Source organism: Symphalangus syndactylus, chromosome X (genome assembly GCF_028878055.3).
Source record: "Symphalangus syndactylus isolate Jambi chromosome X, NHGRI_mSymSyn1-v2.1_pri, whole genome shotgun sequence".
Taxonomy (NCBI): Eukaryota; Metazoa; Chordata; class Mammalia; order Primates; family Hylobatidae; genus Symphalangus; species Symphalangus syndactylus.
In genome coordinates, this window is record NC_072447.2 from 128,226,926 (window position 1) to 128,252,322 (window position 25,397).

At 37.3% G+C, this 25,397-nt stretch overlaps 1 protein-coding gene across 1 annotated transcript in view; it reads right to left on the reverse strand.

The window, feature by feature from the left end:
- Positions 1–25,397, reverse strand: part of TENM1 (teneurin transmembrane protein 1) — an 815,747-nt gene that overhangs the window by 502,572 nt on the left and 287,778 nt on the right. Inside the window, exons 3-4 of the mRNA XM_055269101.2 lie at positions 8,547–8,807; positions 6,857–6,913 (exon numbers count right to left, since the gene is read on the reverse strand). Coding sequence (XP_055125076.1) covers positions 6,857–6,913; positions 8,547–8,807 — 318 coding nt within the window. The remainder of the gene's footprint in view (positions 1–6,856; positions 6,914–8,546; positions 8,808–25,397) is intronic.

Here is a 25,397-nt window from a genome sequence, read left to right on the forward strand (position 1 = left end):
TGTTATATCTACCTTGATAATGGCTTGAAATTCAGTATCATCAAAGTGGTTTTTAATTTTGAATATCACAGTCACCACAGAAGTGTCTCACCCACACATAAAGTAATTCCAATAACTTCCACACTTTTTCTGATAGTGTAACAGCTCCAAAGGAGCTGTTACAGAGTCAACTGCACTGTCTCATACATGCCTAATGGGTCCAATAGAGCCATTCGGGTGTCAGTTATATGGCAGGGCTCCTGCTGAAGCTATTACCAAGTCATTGCATTGTTTCATACACTTCCTTTAACAATCAGATGGTTTCTGAGGAACTGTTATCACTGCTGTGTAAGGGTCCTATATAACTTACACTACCAGGGGAAAACAAAAAAAAAAAGCAAAGGAAAGAAACGGAAAACAAACAAACAAATTCCCTCCATCAAATGTACATGGTCAAATATCAGAAGAAATAACTCCTCATGTGGGTATAACTATTACCTGTCATTCAAGAAACACAGGTGTTAGGCTAGCCATTTTTTTCACAACTCCAGCTGTTTCCTTGAATGAATTTAGGGTCTGAGAACAGCACATGCATGGCTATGATGGTATGTTTATTGGTAGCACATACCACACTACTTAGGTTCTGTGGTATGCAGTACAGAAGCAACAGGGAGCAGTACTAATGAATTTCTTGGCTGTTATGAGATTGTATCAGATATTCCCTTACCTGTAAAGTTCCTGAACAGAACATAGGGAGCTCAGCTGCCCAACAGTCCAGGAAATCAACAGGCCTTCTGAGTACTAATTAAAATCCCACCTCTCCCTTAAAGGGCTACTACAATGACAACGGGAAATACAATAGCACAAGTCAACCCGCAGCCAGGTCTGAAGTGCCTCAGTCAATTTCCTCTCACAGTCTTCTAAGTTTAGCAGAACAAGGTTGTTGCCTATTAATAAAATGTTGTATTATTTAAAATAAGACAAGTGCAAGGATTTTTACCTACTTTAAAATGAGCAGAAAGTAGGCTGGGTTCTGCTAGGCTAAAGAGTTCCCTGGGATATTAGGTGTTTCAGAAGCTATGTTGCCTCTCTGTCTAATACTTGATAACAGGTACCTTACCTGATAGCATCTATCCCATAATACGTGCATAAAAAATTAATAGTGATAAACAACAACCACAACTGACATTTATAGAGCATTTCATTGTAACAGACACACTGTAAAGTGCTATATATCCATTTTCTCATTTAATCCTCACCACAAAAACTCCCAAGACTTTGCAGTTACCATTTGACAGATAAAGAGTAGTCCCAGCTACTCGGAGTGGCTGAGGCAGGAGAATGGCGTGAACCCGGAAGGCAGAGCTTGCAGTGAGCCGAGATCGCGCCACTGCACTCCAGCCTGGGCGAGAGAGCGAGACTCCGTCTCAAAAAAAAAAAAAAAAAAAAAAAAAAGAAAAGAAACTAAGACTTGGAGATCTTTAGTTACCTGTCCAAGGACATACAGCAGGTAAATGGCAGAACTAGTGCAAAAACCTAGGTCTGTCTTATATCGTGGTTATTCTTAACCACTTACTATACAAAAAACATTGTTTATTTAGATTGTATTAATATTACCACTTTTACGTTACTAAATGGTTTCACACCCCTTGTGCTCTCAGAGCAAGCTACTGTATCTTTATCATGGTATTAACTAAAGTGTATTAAAATTAGCTTTCAATCCTCTCTAGTAGACCTCTTTGGGTATACATATCCATTTGACACTGACAGCCCTGCATTGGGAATTGCTTCGAGAATCAATTGGGTAGGCTTCCAGAAAGCAACATTTGTATTACTGACCTTACCCCTCATTGTAGCTGATGAGACCAGTGGTAGACAGCTGACTCAAGTTGAGAAAATTATTCTGTCTCCTTGGAATTTAGAAATGGCACTAAAAAAACATCTGGTTAATCTTAGCTTCTTTCCTGAATACAAGAAATATGAACTAGGGCTTTATGGGGTATGGGGTTTTTATACCTGTCTTGTAGATGGAAACTTAGAGAAAGTCAACCTGCAGAGACAGCGCTGAAGGAAATGAGTTTCAAAACAAAAAGCAAAGTCTTAACAATTCTTCTGAGAATTGTTAAGGGACTGCAACAAGTCCCTTCTTGTGGTATAGCCACACTCTTGCCCTGAGTCCAATGGAGCATTCTCACGTACTTTATTTTTTTAAATTTTTATTTCTTGTGGGTACCTAGTAGGTACATATATTTATGGGGTACATGAGATGTTTTGATATAGGCCTGCAATGCATATTAATCACATCATATAAAATGAGGTATTCATCCTCTCAAGCTTTTATCCTTTGTATTACAACTGATCATATTTTACTCTTTTAGTTATATTTAAAATGTACAATTAGACTATTACTGACTATAGTCACCTTGTATTCTTATGTACTTTTAATACAATTGTTTTCAGTTTAAGCTAGCTCAAGTTGATTTCTGTTACCTATAATAGGCGATCTTAACTAATAGGGCATCAATCTCTCCCAGTAGACGGTAAATTCCTTGAGGTTGGGGAATGTGTATTATTCATCTTTCATATATTCCCAATCTCTAGTACAGAGTTTGGCAAAGAGAAGGTGCTTAATAAATATTGCTTGAACAGAAATATCATTATCGAGGCTATAACTATAAATAATTTATTTGCAATTTATATTTTATTAAAGATTACAATACTTTTTCACTACCTAGAAAATTTCTTTCCATTTAGCTTCTTGATAAACAATTTTTATTTTCACATTTTATAATCCAACTGTTCCATTCAGGCCACATGTGAAAAACACATTCTTGGAAACTGATTATTCAAATTTAGCTGTTGATACTGTTTTTTCCTCCAGTTCAATGTATAGCCAAATGTAACTGCTGAGGGATACCCTAATCACTGAGGTTGATACTTAAGTAGGACTGTCAAAGTCTTCTAAGAAATGCTTATTAGAAAGTAAAGATGGGAGAAAATATTTGCAAACTACCCATCTGACAAGGGATTAATACCAGAATATATAAGAAGCTCAAACAATTCAATAGGAAAAAAAATTAAATAATCTGATTTTAAAATGGGCAAAAGAATAGACATTTCTCAAAAGAAGACACATGAATGGCCAACAGGTATATGACAAAATGCTCAACATCATTAACCATCAGAGAAATGCAAATCAAAACTACAATGAGATATCATCTCACCTCAGTTACAATGGCTTTTACCCAAAAGACAGGCAATAACAAATGCTGGCAAGGATGTGGAGAAGTGGGAACACTCATATACTCTTGGTGGGAATGTAATTTAGTACAGTCACCATGAAGAGCAGTATGGAGGTACCCTAAAAGAACTGAAAATAGAACTACCATATGCTCTAGCAATCCCACTACTATGTATATATACAAAAGAAAGGAAATATATCATAGCACTATTTACAATAGCCGAGACCTGGAAGCAACCTAAATGTCCATCAACAGATGAATAGACAAAGAAAACGTAGTACATATACATAATATAATATTATTCAGCCATTAAAAGAATGAAATCTTGTCATTTGCAACAACATGAATGGAATTGGAAGATATTATGTCAAGTGAAATAAGTTAGGCACAGAAAGACAAACGTCATCTTCTTACTGATTTGTGGGAACTAAAAATCAAAACAATTGTACTTATGGAGCTAGAGAGTAGAAGGATGGTTACCAGGGGCTGAAAAGGGTAGAGGGAAGTGGGGGAAAAGGTGGGGATGGTTAACAGGTGCAAAAATATAGTTAGATAGAATGAATAAGATCTAGTATTTGATAGCACAACAGGGTGACTGTAGTCAATGTTAACATCATATATTTTAAAATAACTAAAATATTGGAATCGGAATGTTCCTAACAAAGAAATAATAAATGCTTGAGGTGATGGATACCCTAATTACCCTGATTACACATTGTATGCCTGTATCAAAACATCACATGTTGTAACCCCGGCACTTTGGGAGGCCGAGGCAGGCAGATCACGAGGTCAAGAGATCGAGACCATCCTGGCCAACGTGGTGAAACCTCGTCTAAACTAAAAATACGAAAGTTAGCTGGGTGTGGTGGTGTGCACCTGTAGTCCCCGTTACTTGGGAGGCTGAGGCAGGAGAATCATTTGAACCCAGGAGGCAGAGGTTGCAGTGAGCCAAGATCGCACCACTGCACTCCAGCCTGGCTACAGAGCAAGACTCTGTCAAAAAAAAAAAAAAAAATCACAGGTACCCATAAATATGTACACCTATTATGTACCCATAACTAAAGATAAAAAAATTAAATGAGCATTAGATCACCTGGCAGAGATAGAGTTGTGTATTAGATGACCAGAGGTCTGACACACTGTAGCACTGTTATCCTTATGAGAGTCACACAAGACAAGATCGACAAAAAATATATTTTACCCCTAGAACATGCATATTTTTCATTTATTTAGTGCCTACTGTGCTCTAGGTCCCCTTGCTAAGTACTGAAGCTACAAAAGTGAATAAATTAGACCCTTTCTTCACGTAGCTTCCAGTCTAGTGCTTATTAACAACCATTGTTAGGATATAAAATACACAACTCTAGTATTCGCCTATCATGAGTAGTAATGTTGTTAGTAAGGTGAAATGGGAATAAAAATGACATAGAATAAAGCATGATGGTTGATATCAAAGTATCACCTAGGTACTGACTGTTCACAGGTCCCAGAATGAAGCTAACTTGAGTGAATCTGCATCTTTCTTGACAGATAATTCAGCATCAACAGATGATGAAGGGTTTACTTAGGACAAATTTGAGAGAATGGAAACATAATGCATTAGTGCTCTGATACCCCTGTGAAAGCCTCCAGATCCCCTTCTGTCACCTGATGGTTTCCTTTCCAGTACTTCAGGCCTTTAAGTTCAAGTGTTTTAGTGCTGAAATTAAGGGTTATTTCTTATAATCCTTCATGAGTTATAAAATGTCAGAGACATAAATTCAATTAAGGGCAACCAAATAGAGTTAAGGAAATGAGGAAAAAAATTCTGAAAGGCTTGGCCAATTAATGAAATAAAAGAAACAAGTCCTTATAAACATGATTTTGGAAATGTAAGTAGAAAACCAAAGTCATATTCTCCTAGGATGAATACAATAGTAAGCATCTTTGAAATTACTTCTCAGAATATTTCTCAGTTGGACAATTCACCTAAATTAACAATTTCCTCCATCTTCACTTTTATCTAACATTCACAGCAGTGAGGCCCAAATGTTCCTAAGCTGATCCATGATATCATGCTCATTGCCTCATCAATATTCTAAAATTCAGAAAGTATAGGAAGACAGAAACAAAACAAAATGTCATTGACATTAATTGAGCCACAGGATGGGCTGGCATGGAGTCTGAGGTAGTCAAACGTATACATAAAAAATATTCTAAGTAGTTTTACTTTTTCAGATATAACATATATAAACTCAAATTAATAAAATAGATGCCTTGATAAGCATGCTTTCATGAATGGATGAAATCAATGGGAAATAAATAGCAACATTTCCACACAAACGCCAAGTTCATTCATTGGAAATAACTTGTTTCCTCAAATTAACGTGCTTTTGGAAAAGCCATTTACACTCTTATCTTAACTCAAACCAACTCCTCAAGGATCTATGGAAATGCTGAAGGCAGGCCAGGCATGGTTGTCATCAATTAAAATCTGTGGAATCCACATTGGTAAAATCTTACCATAGGTGATAAATAAGAACCCCAATTATATACTCCTTATTGAAAATATTAGTAGGAGTCAGACATACAGAACAGAGCAGGGAAAAGTTGTTCAAGTTTACATATTGCATACACACAAGATCCAAAGGAGAAAGCAAAGCATACTTGGAAAATAATCCATTGCATTCAGCTAGATTGTTTCTGAATTGTTGTTTTAATACTTCCTCATGTGTAAAATGGAGATAATAGAATTTGTTTCACAGAGTGGTCATAAGGATGAAATGGGATAAAGATATGAAAAGTGTGTTTGGAAATTCTGAAATGCTAACCCAATAATAATAGTGAACGTTCATATTCTTCCTACATGTTAAAAGCACTGTTCTAAATCCTTATATACTAGTTTCATCCCATTTTTGAGTCATTGCCCTGTGGGGGGATGTGTGGACCCTACCACAAGGTGTTAGAGAAGGGCCCAGCACAAGCTGAGTTGTGAAAAACATTTATAAATGTTACTTTCAGTACTATCCCTCTCCAAAGGGGCAAAACCCAATGAACACAATGAAGGCAAAAGTAAAAATATACACCAATGCCCCCTTGCTAGGGAATGACACAGTGTAAATATAGGTTTACAGAAGAGAATGAACAACATTTTTTTTTCATTTGAAAGTGTTATTTATGATTGATGACACGGATAAAGTGTGATGCTAAAGCCAAGCATGAACACCGGGAGGAAGAGACCAAGGCCAACTGCTAGGCAACATCTGAAAGTTATGAGAATACCTAAACTATACTGAGTTAATTATGAGAGCCATGTAAAACACGGTAGATTTGTAGAAAGTCATGAAGCCAAATCCAACCCAACCTGATTTCAGTCTCTCCTCCCAGGTTAAATAAATGTTTTCTCATCCTACCTGGAATCCTGTTTTATCCTTCTCCCTAGCTCCCCCTTCACCTCCTCTTTACCACCAACATTTTCACATGAAATTTTCAAGAAGAAAACAAATAAATAAGCTGCCACTGTATTCTCTGACAGGTTCATTGAGCAGGCTTGTATGTTGTTTGTCAGAGAAGCAGGGTTCCATTTTGTGGGGGTAGGGTGCCAGGGATGGGGTGAAGTAAAAATAATTTGTGATCAAATATTTGAAAACACTTGCCTTGAGTAGACCCAGCTTGAGCCTCCATGTCACAACAAACAGGAGAGAATTTGAAACCTGTAACAGTAAACATTTTACTAGTTAAGCCTTGTCCAAGTCATCTGCAATTCCTCAAACTTCAACCCTTACCCTTCATCTAGTGGTGCTTAAAAAAACAGCTTTATTGCAATATAATTCACATATGTAATATTCATCCTTTTAAAGCATACAATTCAGTGGTATTTCGTATTTTTGCAGAGTTGCACAACCATCACATCTATCTAAGTCTAGAATATTTTCATCACCCCAAAAGATACCTCATAACAAGGGACTTGCAAAGGTAGAAGAATAGTAGAGCCCAGTGGGGAAACTTCTTTCATTTTAATGTTTCAACTCAGTGAATATGTCCAGAGTGAGATGAGGGAGAAGATGTCTTGCCAATATAAGAGATCACCTACCACCCCATTTCATGAAATTTTGATCATTGTTTTTCCCAACTGAAAGATGAAACCCAGAAAACTGTAGTGACCAGTCAGAGGTCTCCTAACTTCTATCCTAATGCCTTTCACTTACATGAATATGCTACATATGTCAAGTATGTTCCCTTCTTATTTCCATACATTACTTCCTATACTCTTGGCCAAAGTCCACAATGCATACATGAACACATACATATATGAAAATAATCTAAAAAAAAATCAAGACCCCAAGGATACTTGGTGGTATTGTAAAGTGTTATGGTCTATTATTTAGGACATGATATTCTAACTAGTAGGCAACCCCTAATTCCTGATTATATGGCCAGTATCACCTTTGGGTTAAAGGAGGCAGAAGAGGACAAAATAGAAAAAACAAACTGCAGGTACAGGGCAGCTGGCTCTCTCTCTGCCACCTGAAAAAGTACTAATTACCACTGCTAACAGACTAAGCCTTGTGGTCATGGTAATGGGGACTTATAAAATGTACACAAACAGAATGATGGAGAGACTAGATTAATGTGTTTAATAAGCAGTAATGTGCTTTTTATGAAAAGATTTTGTTCTCTGGTAGGAGCAAAAGAACAGAAATAAAATAAATTAACCCCTTTCCAACAAATCAAAAAGACAAAATTTTCCTTTTATAAAAGTTGCAAGAAAATCATATATGATTACAACATAATGATATTGCTGTTAGTCCTTATTGTCAAGCAAATGGATGATGTTCATTCACTTTCTGGTTTTTTAAACCATTTCAGTCCAACCTGGTTAATTTGAGTTTGTACATTCAACAGGCTAATCTGAATCCAAATAGTAAGCACATACAGAATATGCTTGCTATACAACTGTTCATCTCACTGTTCATTTATTGATATAAAGCCCAAATACACGAAACTTGGACATTCTATATAACAAATTCTACTAGTATTGCCGTGGAAAATAAAGATGAAAATAAAAGGTGAGTAATAAACAAAACATGCACAACATTACGGATTACATGAGATTATTTCCCTTGGGGGCTCACCGAAAATGAAAAGTATTTTGTCTGTTATTATAAATAAATGTCTATGTGCCAGATACTTAGGTACGTGCCTTGTCCATGAGTCCCCGCTATCTTGTATTTCCATTCTGCATATTAAATGAAAGAAGGGCAGATATAGGGAAGGAGAACAAAGCAAAGGCTAAAAACGGCATTCTTTCTGTGTTTTACTTAAACAATTCAAGTAGTTTATTACCATTTTCCCCATCAGACTTCCTTTCATGGTCAGTGTCAGTCAAGGATAATGCAGAGTTGGCGCGGCTGGACAAACAGGAACTATGCTCTGATTTCATTCCCCTTATCCACATTCTTAGTGCATGGTCAGGTGAGGCAGCACCTTCTGTCTCTGTGTCCACATCAGATCCCATCTCTAGCTGGTAGCCATGCCGAGAAACGCTGTGCATGTCTGTTTGGTAGCCAGAGCACAGAGTGTGAGAGGTTTCACAGAATTCCATCTCTGAGAAGAAACAAAGTTCAGAGAAAACGTTTAGAAGTATGAAGAAATCCCCCAGAAAATTCTACTTTTTGTTCTCATTCCCCTCTCTCCCATTGGTAGTAATTATGTGTTTTTGCAAAGTTAGAATTCTGGCCTTTTATTTATGGTAGCTAGGACTCTGTGCTTATTTTGCACTTCAGTAGCTTAAAATTATGCTCCTGTTGATTCTTACAAGGTTCTGGAAAAAGCGCGCCCAAAATAGCTTTATAGCTACAATTTTAGGTTTCACAAAATGTAATGAAACAAGTGAGTGCAGAGGAGTATAAAGTGTAGAGAGGTGTCCTTTAAAAGATATTTCTTTTCTAGGAAGAATATATATCATCTGCAGAGTGTACCTATGCTTAAAATATTAAAATGATTTGCTTTTCTAAGTATTCCATACACATTGGATTTAAGAATAAATAATTCAATGTGAAAACTGAGAAAAAAGCATTAAGTTCAAATGCACTTTTCTAAAGTATTTTTCCTAAAACATGTTAATTTAAACTCTAAATCATCAGTACCTAATATCATTATTTTCCATTGATTTTAAAGGAGTTCAAGGCTGACTTTATGCTAATTATTCTATGTAATTCATTTTTTTCAATAAATACCTAAAAAAATTTAGTCATATATTGTACCTTGGCAGTGGTTCATGGATTGGATTTCCTCTCCTTTCCCCCTAGATCTTAGAGTTATAAAATTTTCAGAACCTTAAAGATGATGCAACGAATTCCTTCTTGAGGAAAATAAACTCCTGAGGATAGATGTTATTTTTTCATAGCTCACATCAGATAGCAACAGAGCCCTTTTTCCTAAAACACCCATGTAGGCATGGTTTCTGGTATACAACAACGATGCCCCATCAACTTACTGCATGAATATCAGGTATTCAGTCTTACAGTCAATTTTACATTCAATTATAGCAAGGTGTCAAAAAGGGGAAAAGATGCTTTAACAATTCCTAATAAGTTAATGAAAAATGACCACATGCCAAGATATATCATCTGAAATGTCCATGTAATACTAAGATAAAGTAATCCGGAGATGTAGTACACCATATAGGATTTTCTCAGACTGACATCAGAGACAGGATATGTCATTTGGCTGGGAAGGAGCTTAACTGAGTGCATCTAATCCTTAGCAGATATCAATAAAATGCAAACGTTAACATGAATTTAATTCTTTGAATACAGAAAGGACTGGATTTTAGATCATACACTAGAGGAAAGCAAGCAGAATATGAATATATTTTTAAAATAACCATTTTGTGGCATATAATTACCAAATAAGGGTTTAACAAAAAATTCTTATTGTTTACTTAATACCACTAGGCGCATAGCACTGTGCTTTGTGAAACATATAGTAGGCAAATAAAGCTACTATAATGTATTAGAAATATTCAATTAAAACTTAACTCTTTCAGGGTTATAAGTCACTGCTGAGTATGTTACCTTTTGATTTCCATGATGAATGTATTTAAGGGTAATTCCCTTTTTCTACAAAAACTTGGCTAAATTCCAAAGGAGTAGTATTCAAAAAATAGTTGTGGTTTCCACTTGTCAAACATAACATTTTATGAAGCCATGCTTCTTCTTGCCATAAGGCTAAAAGTAAAAATCCATTTTGCCCAATATAAATTTTAGCAATCTAGAATATTGGGATCAGCTAATATTCATGCCTCTTAATTTCACAATGTTTCATTATCCAATCCTACTGTGCAGTTGTTGCTACAGCAACCTGGTAATAAACCTTTCAGCTTGAAGCTGCAAGAAATGAATTTTATATAGGTCTGTAACAACTTACTTCACTCCCCTAGAACAGTGGCTCTCAAACTTGTCTGCTTCAGAATCACCTAGAAGGCTTGTTAAAACATAGATTGCTGCACCCCACTCCCATCCGTGCCTTCCAATTTAAGTTTCTGATTCAGCAGGTGTGGAGTAGGGCCAAAGAATCTGCATTTCGAATGACTTCCCTGGTGAGACCCATGCTGTTGGTCCAGGGATCATACTTTGAAATCGACTGCCCTAGAGATTTACTTGAAGTGGATGGGATCCAGGGAATGGGTAGCAGTGAGGGTGCAAACTTATCATGGCATCACCACAGATTTTGCTGCATCATCTCTAATTTTGTTTAAAGACACAAGAAAGGAAGTTTTTGCTCTGAATTGCTGTGAGGTGTCTCCGTTTATTCTCCCTGGATTCAGGGCACTAATTAGAAAATTTACTTCCAAGAGCACAGACTTGCATTTAGTTTCACTCATACAACGGCATATGAGATGTGGCTTTCCAAAGATTTTAATATGAGCATCTGAGTCATGGCATTCGTTGGAAAAGAATGAGCAAATAAAAATAAATGCAGGTCCAATTTGTCATTCCAGATTAATAAAACACCAGATAAAGTTTTTTAAAAAGCACTGACAGATGTAAGCAGATTTTTTATTAAAGAGATATTTTTCCCATTCAAAAGGAAATTAGAACATGGATTTGTTCCTAAGAAAATGCTGTATAATCTGATAAAAAATTACATAGAATAAACAATTTATTTTCTATTGTAACTATATCCTGCTTCGACTACAAAGACTAATTCATAAATTCTCTAATTACATAGTCAGAGAAAAGTACACTTTGTCAATCTATAATTAGAAAAAGTAACAATCCAAATTAGCTATCAGTTGCTCTTCTTTTTTAAGTGGTAAAGCATAAAAAAAAGAAAGAAAGAGAAAAAGTTTCACTTACTTATAGTAATCGATGTTTATTGAAATGCCTCATATCCTTTTCTTGAAATCAATGTCACCATTGTACAATATTTTCTTAAATACACAAACGTCTTGGTGGTGCTCAAAATTCCCAAAAGATGCATTATCTATAAAGCACTTACAATGCACCACAAGTAGTTGTTTCCTAGCCTTGTACATATAACCTTGTTACCTAAAGTACTGCATATTCTCTAGAGAAGATAAAGTTCAGCAGCGTGATCAGGGCTCACTGCAGCCCTGACTTCTGGGCTCAGGTGATTCTCCCACCTCTGCCTCCTGAGTAGCTGGGATTATAGGCACATGCCATCATACCTGGCTAATTTTTCGTATTTTTATAGAGATAGGGTTTCTACATGTTGCCCAGGTTGGTCTCGAACTCCTGGACTCGAGCGATCTTCCTGCCTCGGCCTTTCAAAATGCTGGGATTACAGGTGTGAGCCACCGCACCTAGCCTGTACCACATTTTCTTTATCCAATCTGTCATTGATGGGCATTTAGGTTGATTCCATGTCTTTGCTATTATGAATAGTGCTGCAATGAACATCTGAGTGCATACATCTTTAGGGTAGAATGATTTATATTCCACTGAGTATATAACCAGTAATGGGATTGCTGGGTTGAATGGTAGTTCCGCTTCTAGCTCTTTGAGGTATTGCCCTACTGCTTTCCACAATGGTTGAAATTCAATTTTTTAAGTGGGCAAAAAGTTTAAAGACACACTTCACAACAAAAAATAGAGGTGGCCAATAAGCAAATGAAAAGATGCTCAACGTCACTGTTACCAGGAAAATGCAAACTAAAGCCACAATGAGATACCACTACACACCCACTACTATGGCTAAAAAAATTCTGCCCACAAGAAGTGTTGAGAAAGAATGTGGAGCAATTGCAATTCTCATACACTGGTGGTGAGAAAGTAAAACTGTGCAACCACATAAGAAAAAAGTGTGGCAGTTTTCTGAAAAGTTAAAGCCATACTTACCAAAAGAGCAATTGGACTCTTGGACATTTATCACAAAGAAATGAAAACTTCTTTGTGAAATGAAAGTTGTTCATACCAGCTTTATTTGAAAATAGCTAAAAAGTACAAATGTCCCAAGTATCTATGAACACATGAATGGATAATCCACCTGTGGTATATTTACACAATAGAATATTACTCAGTCCTAAAAAGGAATGAACTATTGATGCATAACAATGTTATGGACTTCAAAATGACTCTGCTAAGTGAAAGAAGACAGACAAAAATCTACATATGGTATGCTTCCATTTATATAAAATTCTGGAAAATTCGGACTAATCTACTGTGACATAAAGCCAATAAGTGGTTGCCTGAGGAAAAGGGTGGAGGGAGAGATGGATAACAAAGGACACAAAAAAACTTTGGGGTGATCTAAATGTCCGTTATCTTGATTGTGGTGATAGTTACACAGGTGTATACAAGCCAAAGTTTATCATATTGCACACCTTAAGTATATGTAGTAAGTGTAGTTTATTATACTTCAATTATACCCCTACAAAGATTTTTAGTTGATTGTACACCACCAGATATTAAAACAACAAGGAGACTTTTGAATCAATGTTCACAGCTAGAAGGAGGTCTTGCTCTTTTCTCTCTAGTGGAATAAAGTAAATGTAACATGAACAAAAAGGTAGTCAAAATGTCATCTTGCTTATATCTAAGCCAAGAGGCCATTAAGACTAACTGATGCATGATTTATTTTTTCTTTCTTTCTTCTTTTTTTTTTTTTTTTTTTTTTGAGATGGAGTTTTGCTCTAATGGTGTGGTCTCGGCTCACTGCAACCTCCACTTCCCGGGTTCAAGTGATTCTCCTGCCTCAGCCTCCCAAGTAGCTGGGATTACAGGTGCCCGCCACCATGCCCAGCTAATTTTTGTATTTTTAGTAGAGACGGGTTTTCACCATGTTGGCCAGGCTGGTCTCGAACTCCTGACCTCAGGCGATCCATCCGCTTCAGCCTCCCAAAGTGCTGGGATTACAGGCATGAGCCACTATGCCCGACTGATGCATGATTTCTCAGTGATCTTCTGGGGTGTACTTTTGTCCTAGACACATAAGAGTTGAACGTCAAATTTAGGAGGGAAACTAAGGATGAAACTCATCACTGCTAAGCTTTCAGCAGCTAGGGAAACACTTATGGTTGAGGATCATGAGATTGAGTAGAGCTGGTCTGGCACATAGGACCACCTTAGGCATCTACTAATGCTAACAAATTAGTAATTTTTTTTAAAAAAATGCTATGAAGCACTGAAAAAAAATAAATGACTGTACTTTCTGAATCTAGGGGTTGATCGTCAGGTGTTCAGCCTAAAGAAGCCACTTATCAAAACTTGAGAAGGAAAGTTATAGGTATCTGTATCAGCGTTTTTCTAGAAATGCCATTTCTGTGTTTTGTTTTGTTTTGTTTTGTTTTGTTTGAGACAGGGTTTCACTCTGTCACCCAGGCTGGAGTGTAATGGCATGATCTTGGCTCACTGCAGCCTCGACCTCCTAGGTTCAGGTGATCCTCCTCCCGCCTTGGCCTCTTGAGTAGCTGGGACTACAGGCGTGCACCACCACACACAGCTAATTTTAAAATTATTTGTAGAGAAGAGCTCCCCCCAGTGTTGCCCAGGCTGGCCTTGAACTCCTGGACTCAAGCATTGCAAGTGTTAGCCACCACACCCGGCCAATTTCTGTGTTTCTGATAAGCTCAAGACTATTTTTCTTAAAATTCTACCTCCCCATGCTTACTCTAAAAAGTGAGCTTTAAGGCATTATGCTCCAAGTAAGTAATTGGAAGTCAAGAAGTGTGATTAATTTTAACCATGACCTGAGAAATTTGGGATATAACTTTTAAAGAGTATAGTCCATTTCCAAAATAAAGGAGAGGGGAGAGGGGATAGAATTATTAGTTTAATTACTGTGACTCATAACAACCCTTACAGATTACACGCAGAAGCAAGTGTTATTAATTACCCATTTGGTTTTTGGATAAGTCACTTAACATTTTGGGGGCCACAGTTTTCTCATTTGTAAGATGTATGGATCCAACTAGAAATAAATCCCTAGGTAACTGCCTTGTTCTAAAATTCTATAATTATAACCTGAACCTGTTATCCAACATATGTAATGGTCAGTGTGTTCAAATGGGAAAAGAGTTAGTAGTTTTATGAATCAAGGAGCCATTTATACTTCTTTGTGAAGGATATAGTACATATCAGTTAAATAAGATCTTGTCCATAATTATAATTCCTGCTATATTAAAGTATTGATACAGCCTATGTATCTACTATGAATTGCAAGATTATTGATAGAGAAACAGAGTATCTACAACTTAAAATGTAAAAAGCAACTGAATAAATCGTTACTCATCAAATACAAAAGTATCCATTTACAACATGGCTACTGGAAACATAATGAATAAAATTCACACAATTAAAAAATATTGCTGACCCACTAATAATTCATTACTGGCTCCAGGGAAAAATGCTATGGATTATTACAATCTTAAGCAAGAAATACAGAGACAAAGAAGTAAGTAACACCAGATAAGAGGCAAATAATTTTCACTACTGGGTACCATTTTCTATTTCTCAGTTTGAGGGCTTTAAAAAGAAAACGGTATCAAATTGTCAACCAAATCAGCTCAAGTAAGTTTACTTAAACACAGCTTCACTGAACACCCACTCAGTTTCAAGTAAAGAAATCAAAACAAAATAATCCCCTCTGATTTCTCTTAGTCTTAGAAAATTAGTTCAATTTAATTTCCTCCTTTCTTCATGAAAATGTTTTATCAAATGTACAGTGCTATACTAGGCAGTGAGCAGAGTGAGTTAACAGGACCTTGTCATGTCCTTTGGGAAGTTCCACACAGAGCCTTTTTAAGCCCCTAATGATAACAAGGTAATAAAGGCACATTGTCCAAACCTGACTTTTATTTTTCTGCTGAGGGCTCATCAGCTTTTTCTGGGGCACAGGAGTGAGAGATGGAATGCTCCCACGTGCAATACTGGAGCCTGTGGTTATAAGAGGACTTAAATAAAATAACTAAGCTTCCTGGAGCCTAATCTCCCCTTCACAGTTCCAAATGCACCCATTATCTCGGCACTCAGGACCTACTAATTATGCCTTATTTAATTTTCAAGATTTCTCCATCTGTCAGTATACGGAAAAGCATGGCAACAAATCTGGGCAGAGTTAAAAGCCTGAAGTAGAAACATTCATGCTTTGTGACCAATATTGGCTAACTGGAGACATCCCAGAATGCAGTTAAAAGGCTACGTTAATATCAAAAAAAAAGGATGCTCTCGGAAGTACAATGAATTGAAAATCTGTAAAAATGGCTCAAATCAGAGGACACAGAATCGTAGCAGGACTCAGAAGGAAAGAAGACGAGGTAGAAACCTGGAAGAAATCAAAACAACTCCAATCATATTTAGAGAGAGATTAAAATATCCTTCAGCAATCTAAGAAGAGGAAGAAAATTTGATGTGGGAATAAGCAAATGCTAACTATTTCCTTAAACTAATTTTCACCTTAGTGAACGGCTCCATTTAGACTGTATTCACATAAGATGGGAGCACTTGTTTTGAAGCTAACTCAGCAGTTACCACTACAATGACAAAAATTGGATGCTTGCTCTACAGTATTTGTAATAAGAGTCTGGAAAAAGAATCAGGGACTAGAAAAGATGGTGGGAGGTCCTGGACTTCAACAGAAATTTAGATCAATGAGAATCTGTGCATGTTCCCTTTACTTCAACATTTTGAATGAGACAGAGACTTCCTGGCCTAAATTAGAAATTTTCAGGGCTACTGAACACTGAAAATGCATGGTGTTCAATGGCCCTAAAAATTTCTCATTTCTTACACGTGCTGGCCCAATTTTCTGGCTGTTCATAACTCATTGGAACCTGAATCCTTATTGCCCATTGTGGTCTTCCAGGTATACTTGTGTATTTCCATTATGTTCACTAAGTATGTGCAGCTTTTTGGTCAATGGGTGTGTGCGTGTCTGAAATTTTAAACTACATTAATCTGCTGCACAATTCTATCTAGAGAAGTGAGATCAATGAGCTAGAGTTAAATAACCATTAAAAACACTTGCGAGTGCTTCAAACACATACTCATAGAGGCAAGCAATATTATTTCTGTAACATTCTATACTTCTCTGTAAGCATTTACTTTGTGATGAATGAGTAAAGATGCCAAGACAGAATGGTACAACGGAGTCAGCGTCCATCATCAACTACAGAATAAATTACATTCTAAGGTTGTATTGCCATCCCCTCAGACCTTAGAATACTTCTAGGCAAAGAGTGACCCTATATACAGAAGTTTAAAAATTAATAGTTAACATGGAACCACTCTTGAAAGGGTTAACAACTTGAACCCAATTCTGACACATTTGAGGTGGTTTAGCTTAACATAAAACAATGCCTACCAATGCAAATTGAAAAATTGTTATTTTGGTAAATTAGCTGTCTGTTTCAAATAACAGATGTTCCACAAATTTGGCAAGAAGAGAAAGACAGCAGCCCACTGGCTGTGAATTCAGGAAAATACAATTTATAATATTAGACTAATGGAGAACAAGTACTCAGTATCATCTTCTGACTGAAATAGTCACACAAAGGAAGCTTTCTTCACTATACTTTTTGGCATAATGAATTGGGAAATAATTGCCTGTTAAAATTCTTCAGAAATGTACTCTAGGGTGTAGAACTGGGGAAATTTTACTGAAACTAGTCACAAAGCCTTGGTAAAAGACCATCTTTAAGCTGGCTTGAATAGAAACTTCTTTTGTCATTCTCATCAACCAGTTTCATGCCATATCCCAGACAGAATTTATCATCCAGTAAGTTTGTAGAATGCCCTGGAGTGGGTATGTAGCTCTTCTGACAGCCTGTTTTCAGGAACTCAGAGAATGTTACTAAAAAAATAAGTCAGGGATAGAAAAAAGAAATTCTGGCTGGATGTGGGTGGCTCTTGACTATAATTCCACCACTTTGGGAAGCCAAGGTGGGAGGATTGCTTGAGCCAGGAGTTTGAAACCAGGCTGAGCAACAAAGTGAGACTCTGTCTCAATTAAAAAAATTAGCCAGGTGTGGTGGCATGTGCCTGTAGTCCCAGCTACTTGAGAGACTGGGAGGATCACTTGAGTCCCTGAGTTTGAGGCTGCACCACTGTTACTCCAGCCTAGGTGACAGCGTGAGACCTCATCATAAATAAATAAATAAATAAATAAAATTTCCAAGTTGGGAAAGATTGAGAAAATAACTTTTTGGACACTCATCAGGAACTTGCAAATTTGAATTCCATTCAGAGGAAAACATTAAATTCTGGAGAAGACTTCCACTTGCAGACAAGATGGAGTGACAGCAACCAAATTTATTCTCCTACCTTAAATGACAACAACGAAAGCCACACAAAATGTATGAAACAACAGTTTTCAGGCACTGGACAACAAATAAGGAAGGACAACAATCCCTGAGATATGAGAAACAAATTAGGTAAACCCTGTAAGAGTTTCCAGGCCTCAGGACAAGGAGGGTGATCACAGGCAGAGCCTGGTAGTCTCTTCGAGTTGAGAAGACTAAGCTGGTAGTGTGGGAAGGCCAAGATAGCTAGAGTTTGCAGTACAGAGTACCAGACAGGAGAGAACTGCACAGAAAAAGAATTCCATAGATCTTCAGAGGGTCTCCCCTGCATATTCACCTGCACTCTGGACAGCACATGCGTGCAAGAAAACCATCTGAGAATGGAGGCAGAACCACCAGAAAGGAATAAAAGAAACAACTTCTGAATCTGAAACAGGGCTGGAAATAGTCGCTGTTTCCAACACCCACAGTGGAAAACCTCATAGTTCATGGGCATTGAATAGAATACTCAAAACAGATTTTGAATTCATAGATAGATGCTCCTCGACTTACAATGGGGTAACATCCTGATAAACCCATTGTAACCTGAAAATACTGTAAGTCAAAAATGCCTTTAATACACCTAATCCACTGAACATCATAGCTTAGTCTAGCCTACCTTAAATGTGCTCAGAACACTTACATTAGCTTACAGATGAGCAAAAGCATCTAACACAAAGGCTATCTTTATAATAAAGTGTTGACTATCTCATGTAATTTATAGAATGCTATACCGAAAATGAACAACAGAATGGTTGTATGGGTACTCAAAGTATTGTTTCTACTGAATGTGTATTGCTTTTAAACCATCATTAGTAAAAAAAAAAATTAAGTTGAATCATTATAAGTTGAACCATTGTAAGTTGGTGACTGTCTGTATATATGTGTGTATAAAGCTTTGTTCTAGTATGTGCTTAAATTACTTGGCAACATTTTTATCCTTTTAGGTCTTGCTATTAAGCTTTGTTAGGTGGGTGCAGAGCAATGTTGGTCCTAGATGTCTTCATGTCTTATAAAGTTATATGTACACTTACCATGTGATCTAACTATTCCAACCCTCATTATTTACCAAAGATAAATAAAATCATATGTCCTTACAAAGATTTGTACACAAATGTTCATAGCAGCTTTATTTGTAAGAGCCAAACGCTGGAAATAAAGAACATCGATAGGCAAATGAATGCAAACTCTGGTACATCCATACAATGGAATACTACTGAGACATAAAAAGGAATGAACTATTAATATAAATAATATAACGACATAAACAAATATCAAGATAATTATGCTGAGTTAAAAAGGCCAAACAAAAAGTCTACATACTGTGTGCTTCCAGGTATGTAAGTATCCAGAAAATGCAAACTAATATGTAGTGAGGGAAAGCAGATCAGTGGTTGCCTGGACTGGGGTATGTGGGGAGTGGAGGGCATAGGCATTATAAAGCAATGAAAGGAAACTTTTAGGGGTGGTAGGTAGGTTCACCGTGGTGATTGTGGTGATGTTTTCATGGATATATATATATATGTAAAATTTACCAACTCGTATACTCTATATATAGTTTATTGTATGTCAATTTTACCTCAATAAAGATGTTTCTAGAAAATACAGGGGGAAGAAAAGAATGTTTTCTGCTTGCCTAATTTAAATGTTCAAGTAGAACACTGGGAACAATGAAACAAAGCAGCAAGGTTGATGAAACAGAAAAACCAATCTGTGTTCACACACTGCCATCAATGAGGGAAATGGACAGATCAATTTCTCTCAACTTGTCTGCCATTTTACTTTTACTCCAGTGGAATCTGAAGGGCTTAAATTCTGGATACCGAAATCCTGAATGGCTAGATTGTTACAGACTAACGCAAACGTGACCAACAAATGAGGTTTATTCCTAATCTGGCAGGAAAGACTCATGTGCCAATCTGGGCTCAATGATAAAGTACCATGACAGATTAGGTAGACTCAATGATATCGGTGACACATTTGCCATTTCCACCTTAACAGTCTAGTTGCCTTTGTTTTGTCCCATAGCTACAAATTTCTCTCATAATCCTGGCTATTCATTCTGGTCGAATGCATGTCATTTGTTTCCAAGAACTAGATGAGAGGATATGGTTAACTCAGTGCAAATGAAGCCCTACTATTTAAAAAACCCTCAAAATCTACTTCTCAACAATAGGAGGTTGACAATGTACCCTTTGCTTACCATTAATTTCTACAAAGACTCTTTAGTGGCATAGTATATATAGTCAATGGCAGAATGGGTTATTATATACAAACACTAACATAGTAGTCATATACTCTTGTAATCAGGGTCAGTCAACCTCATTCTGAAGTATAGTAGATCTGAACCAATACAATTAGTTTTGAGAGTGGTATTTACATTACAGTCCTATCATTACAAACTTTTATTTAGAAAGGCCATTCTCCATTAGCTGTGGAAGCTGAAAAACTAACTTATCTCAGTTATCAGAAAATTCACTTGCAACTGACTAAGTACAAGATGTTTAATTTAACCACTTGAACTAGGTAGTTCTGATTTCAAAGCACGCATTCTCCAGTCCTGGGGCAGAAATGGATGGAGGTCAAGCTACCAAAAAACATGCAGTTTTACATATCAGAAAAAGGAGAAAGTAAATCCAAACATGAATTTAGCACCTTCTTTTTTAAATTTTATTTTACTTTAAGTTTATGTGCTGAATGTGCAGGTTTGTTACATAGGTATACATGTGCCATGGTATTTTGCTACACCTATCAACCCGTCATCTAGGTTTGAAACCCTGCATGCATTAGGTATTTGTCCTAATGCTCTCCCTCCTCTTGCCCTCTACCTCCTGACAGGCCCCAATGTGTGATGTTCCCCTCCCTGTGTCCATGTGTTCTCGTTGTTCAACTCCCACTTATGAGTGAGAACACGCAGTGTTTGGTTTTCTGTTCCTGTGTTAGTTTGCCGAGGATGATGGTTTCCAGCCTCATCCATGTCCCTGCAAAGGACATGAACTCATCCTTTTTTATGGCTACATAGTATTCCATGATATATATGTACCACATTTTCTTTATCCAGTCTATCATTGATGGGCATTTGGGTTGGTTCCAAGTCTTTCCTATTGTACATAGTATTGCAATAAACATACGTGTGCATGTTCCCAGAACTTAAAGTAAATTTTTTTAAAAAAGAAGATGCTAAATTAATGTTTGGATTTACTTTCTTCTTCTTTTTTAATATGTAAAACTGCATGTTCCTTGGTAGTTTGACCTCCATGAATTTAGCATTTTCTATGTACCAAGCCCTGAAACATATATTATTTCATTTAATCCTCAGAGTATCCCTGAGAGAAAGGTTATTATTCCTATTTTTTTTTTTTTAGTTGGAGTCTCGCTCTTGTCTCCCAAGCTGCAGTGCAGTGACGCAATCTTGGCTCACTGCAACCTCCACCTCCCGGGTTCAAGTGAGTCTCCTGCCTCAGGCTCCTGAGTACCTGAGATTACAGGCACCTGCCACCATGCTTGGCTAATTTTTGTACTTTTAGTAGAGACGGGGTCTCGCCACATTGGCCAGGCTGGTCTCGAACCCCTGACCTCAGGTGATACGCCTGCCTCGGCCTCCCAAAGTGCTGGGATTACAGGTGTGAGCCACCGCGCCTGGCTTATTAGTCCTGTTTTTCAAATAAAGCAACCAACATTCAATGACAGATTAAATAAATTGTCCAAAGCCACACAGATACTAACTGGCAATGCTAACTTGGAACCATTTTAACACCATCCTAATGACCTCATGCAGCATATTATAAGCAGCACATTCAAATTCACAGCTTAGTTCTCATTTGTGCAATGTGAATGTGGCGGATGCTAGAACTTCCTGCTTCTTGCCTCCCAGGTTTCATTCAGTTCACTGCTGTCTCCATCTGGATTTCCACAGCCAGCCGCCAAAATATTTTGAGGGATATAGCAGCCAGGAGACAATGGGCATTTCTTTTGTCACTGACAATATAAAAATAGACCCTTAAACTATGCATATATTATTAATAGCTTATTGTTCTATATGAGTTTAATGCATTTTTGTACCTCCTTTTGAAGTATTATTCCACTCTGTACTAATTCTTATGGATTCACTTTACCCGCAACTTGTCACTTTGACTCACTGAAAACAACAATGATATTTTAGAGCATATTCTGTGCTTCCAGACAACACAAACAACATCTGTGTCTGCAGGCAGACAAATAAAAGAAAACATTGGCCTCTCTTGTGTTTAGCTCCCTAGCACAAAGCAGCTGCCTTGAGGAGAGTTTTGAAATTATTTAACAACATTAACAAAGATGAGAGGAATAATATTCACTGGGAAATGTGTGTTGGGGTATTACTTCAGCATGTTATCACCCAACTAGAGGAAGCAATCAGATCAAATTTTGGGGGCAGTTCCTGTTTACAAGGTAGTATTATCATCTCATGCTAAATAGACTAAGCCTATATCTGTGATCTACATTCAGAGTTTTACACGTATCACAGTATACAGAGAAAGGCTTCGAGTTGAAAATATTCTACAGTTTCTGGTAAAATGTTTAGGAACATTTTTCTTTATTTTAAATTTATCAAAGAGGTATGAAATTAGATAAAGGCATGCTTCTCTTTACCTCCACACTATCATTTAGTGCTAACACTGCAGGCAATTCCTGCAAAATGCATTTTCCAAAACCTCTCAAAGCTAGAAAGCAAATGCAAACAGCAACAATAACATTAGTGCTTTTGAATTGGAAACATATTATGCAAATCCTTATTATCATTGCCCCAAACACTTAATCTGAACAATCAAATTAATGTTTCAGGCATTAAAAAAACAATGGACAATCTATATACATGAATGCATGTTCCTTTCACACATTTTGGAAGGATGTGCAGGTAAAACAATCTATGAGGATTGCCCAAGGACATTAATGATATACAGGATAGATGTAATATGAGTCTACACGATGCCTGGAACAGTTGACTCCATTTGGTCCCCAAAACATCACCTTGGGGGGAAAAAGCACAAAGAGCCAAATAGTGATTTGATAGTATATTGACAAAACACATGCTTGGCTAAATGTTCGCTTTTGACATAGTTACTTGGCTTTGTCACTGGTTCCAAGGTTTCTCCTAGGCACAATTTAAGGTAGATCTGTTCCTTTTGTCCATCCACTGTCTGTTCTCATTTCTTAGCCAGTTGCCTAAAGCACAGCAGTGTGATAGCAAATCTGAAAAAGTTAAGCTAGGTTTGGTATACTTTCTCTTCCCTGACTAATGCCAAATTATATATTATAATTTTTTGTTTTTGAGACAGGGTCTTGCTCTGTCACCCAGGCTTTGGAGTGCAGTGGTGCAATCACAGGTCACTGCAGCTTTGACCTCCTGGGCTTAAGTCATCCTTCTGCCTCAGTCTCCCAAGTAGCTGGGACTACAGGTGTGTGCCACTACACCCAGCTAATTTTTTAATTTTTTATAGAGATGGAGCCTTACTATGTTGCCCAGGCTGTTGTCAAACTCCTGAGCTCAGGTGATCTTCCTGCCTCCACCTCCCAAAGTGCTGGGATTACACACATAAGCTACGGCACTTGGCCTATAATTTTTAATAGAGCACTTCAACCCTTAGTTTTCATGCCCTCAGTCCATATGTTATTCAATAAGCACTCATGGAGCACCTATGGTGTGACAGACACTGTGGTAGGATCCAGGCAGATTAGAGAGAAGGAAAAAGATATGTCCTTTTCCCTCGAAGGGCTGACAATCTATTGCAGACATGGAAATGATGATAGGACAAGGAGGTAAGCAAGTGCCGTGACAGATCTATACATAAAGGGCTGTGGAGTCTAAGCAAAGTGAGGGATTCACTCTGCCTGGAAGACAGAGACAGGCTCCGGAGAAGTGATACTTTGAGTTTCATCTTAAAGGATGAATGCACCTCTGGTAGGTTAAAAAGTGGATAAGAGCGTTTCCAGCACAGAGAAGTGTGTGTTCAAAGGCAAAGACAAGTGTAAGGGAATAATGAAATTAAAGAACAGCAAACAATTTTCTGCATCTATACTATAAGTGTAGGGGTAGAAGAACCCGTAAAGTAGGATGGAGCCAGTTTGTAAAGGGCCTTATATGCCATACTAAGGAATTGGGCCTTGTTTGTCTTAGATTATCTCTCATGCTGCTTACTAGTCCTGTGTGCTAGGGCTCCAGAACCATTAATCTGAACACAAATAACTGAGTTTACAATTTTTTTGCATATGTCTACAAAGCAGCCTGGAAATTCGCTAGCTGTGAGTTTTAATCCAGAATGTAAGAAAATTCATTTAACTAGAAAATATTTATTAACCACCTAACGTAGCAGGCACTGTTCCAGGTATCAGAGATAAAGCAATGAACAAAACAGGCAAAAATCCCTGCCATCATGGAACTCATATTCTAGTGGGAATAAATTTGTAATAACTGTGCTCAGTCAAAATTTAGTATCGGAATCACACAGATTTTCATCCGTATATTAATCTATATGTTATTGTCTATGCATTTCATCTCGGTATTAACTCAGGTTCCTCCAGAGTGTCAGCAAAATTGAGTATATGAAAGCAGTGACAAACAGGAATTTAGCTTCTTCCATCGAACTGAAATCTACTAGGTGAAAACCATGTCAATGGCTTCTCTGTACAGTATCCTCCATTTGAGGGAAGTTGAGGACCCTGGGAGACTATGCTGAGATATGCCACATTTGTCCCTGTTCTGTGTGTTCACTTTTCTTCCCAAACTATTTTTGGCTAAATACTTGGAAACTCAATATCCTGAGAGAGGGGATAAGGAGGGAGGGAGCAAGAAAGAGGGATGGAGAAAGGGTTGGGGAGAGAGGTTTATTTTGTTGGGGGGGGAAGAGCTCTTCTAGTCAATCCAGAGCCCACCTGTAACACTATAATCACCACGGACTTCAGAGATGGGGAGCTGGGGTGGGGGTTGAGGGAAGAAAAATGGAATTACTCCACAGTGTAGCTATAAAATCATAACACTGTTCCACTTCATGATGTATAATCAATAAATAAAAGTCCAGTCTTGAAAGGGTGTGCTATATAAATGCCAAATAGTATTTGCTCTGAAAATTCCAAATCTGGGTAGGGTTATTTAAAAACAGTCCACTTGCGAACAGTTTAATTTTAGCATTGGGCTAAAATTATAAAAAGACAACTTTCATTCATCTAGGAAATCAGTTTTATTTCTTAAACTACATAAAATTCAAATGGGCCTTAGGAGAGGTGTGAAAAGAAAGCTAACTGGAAAGGCCATTTTGAATTATAATTATTCACATATAAAACTAAAATATATATCATCTACTGGTATATTAAAAATATCACTAGATTCCAAGGGTACCTTTCAAAAAGAACCTCTTTGC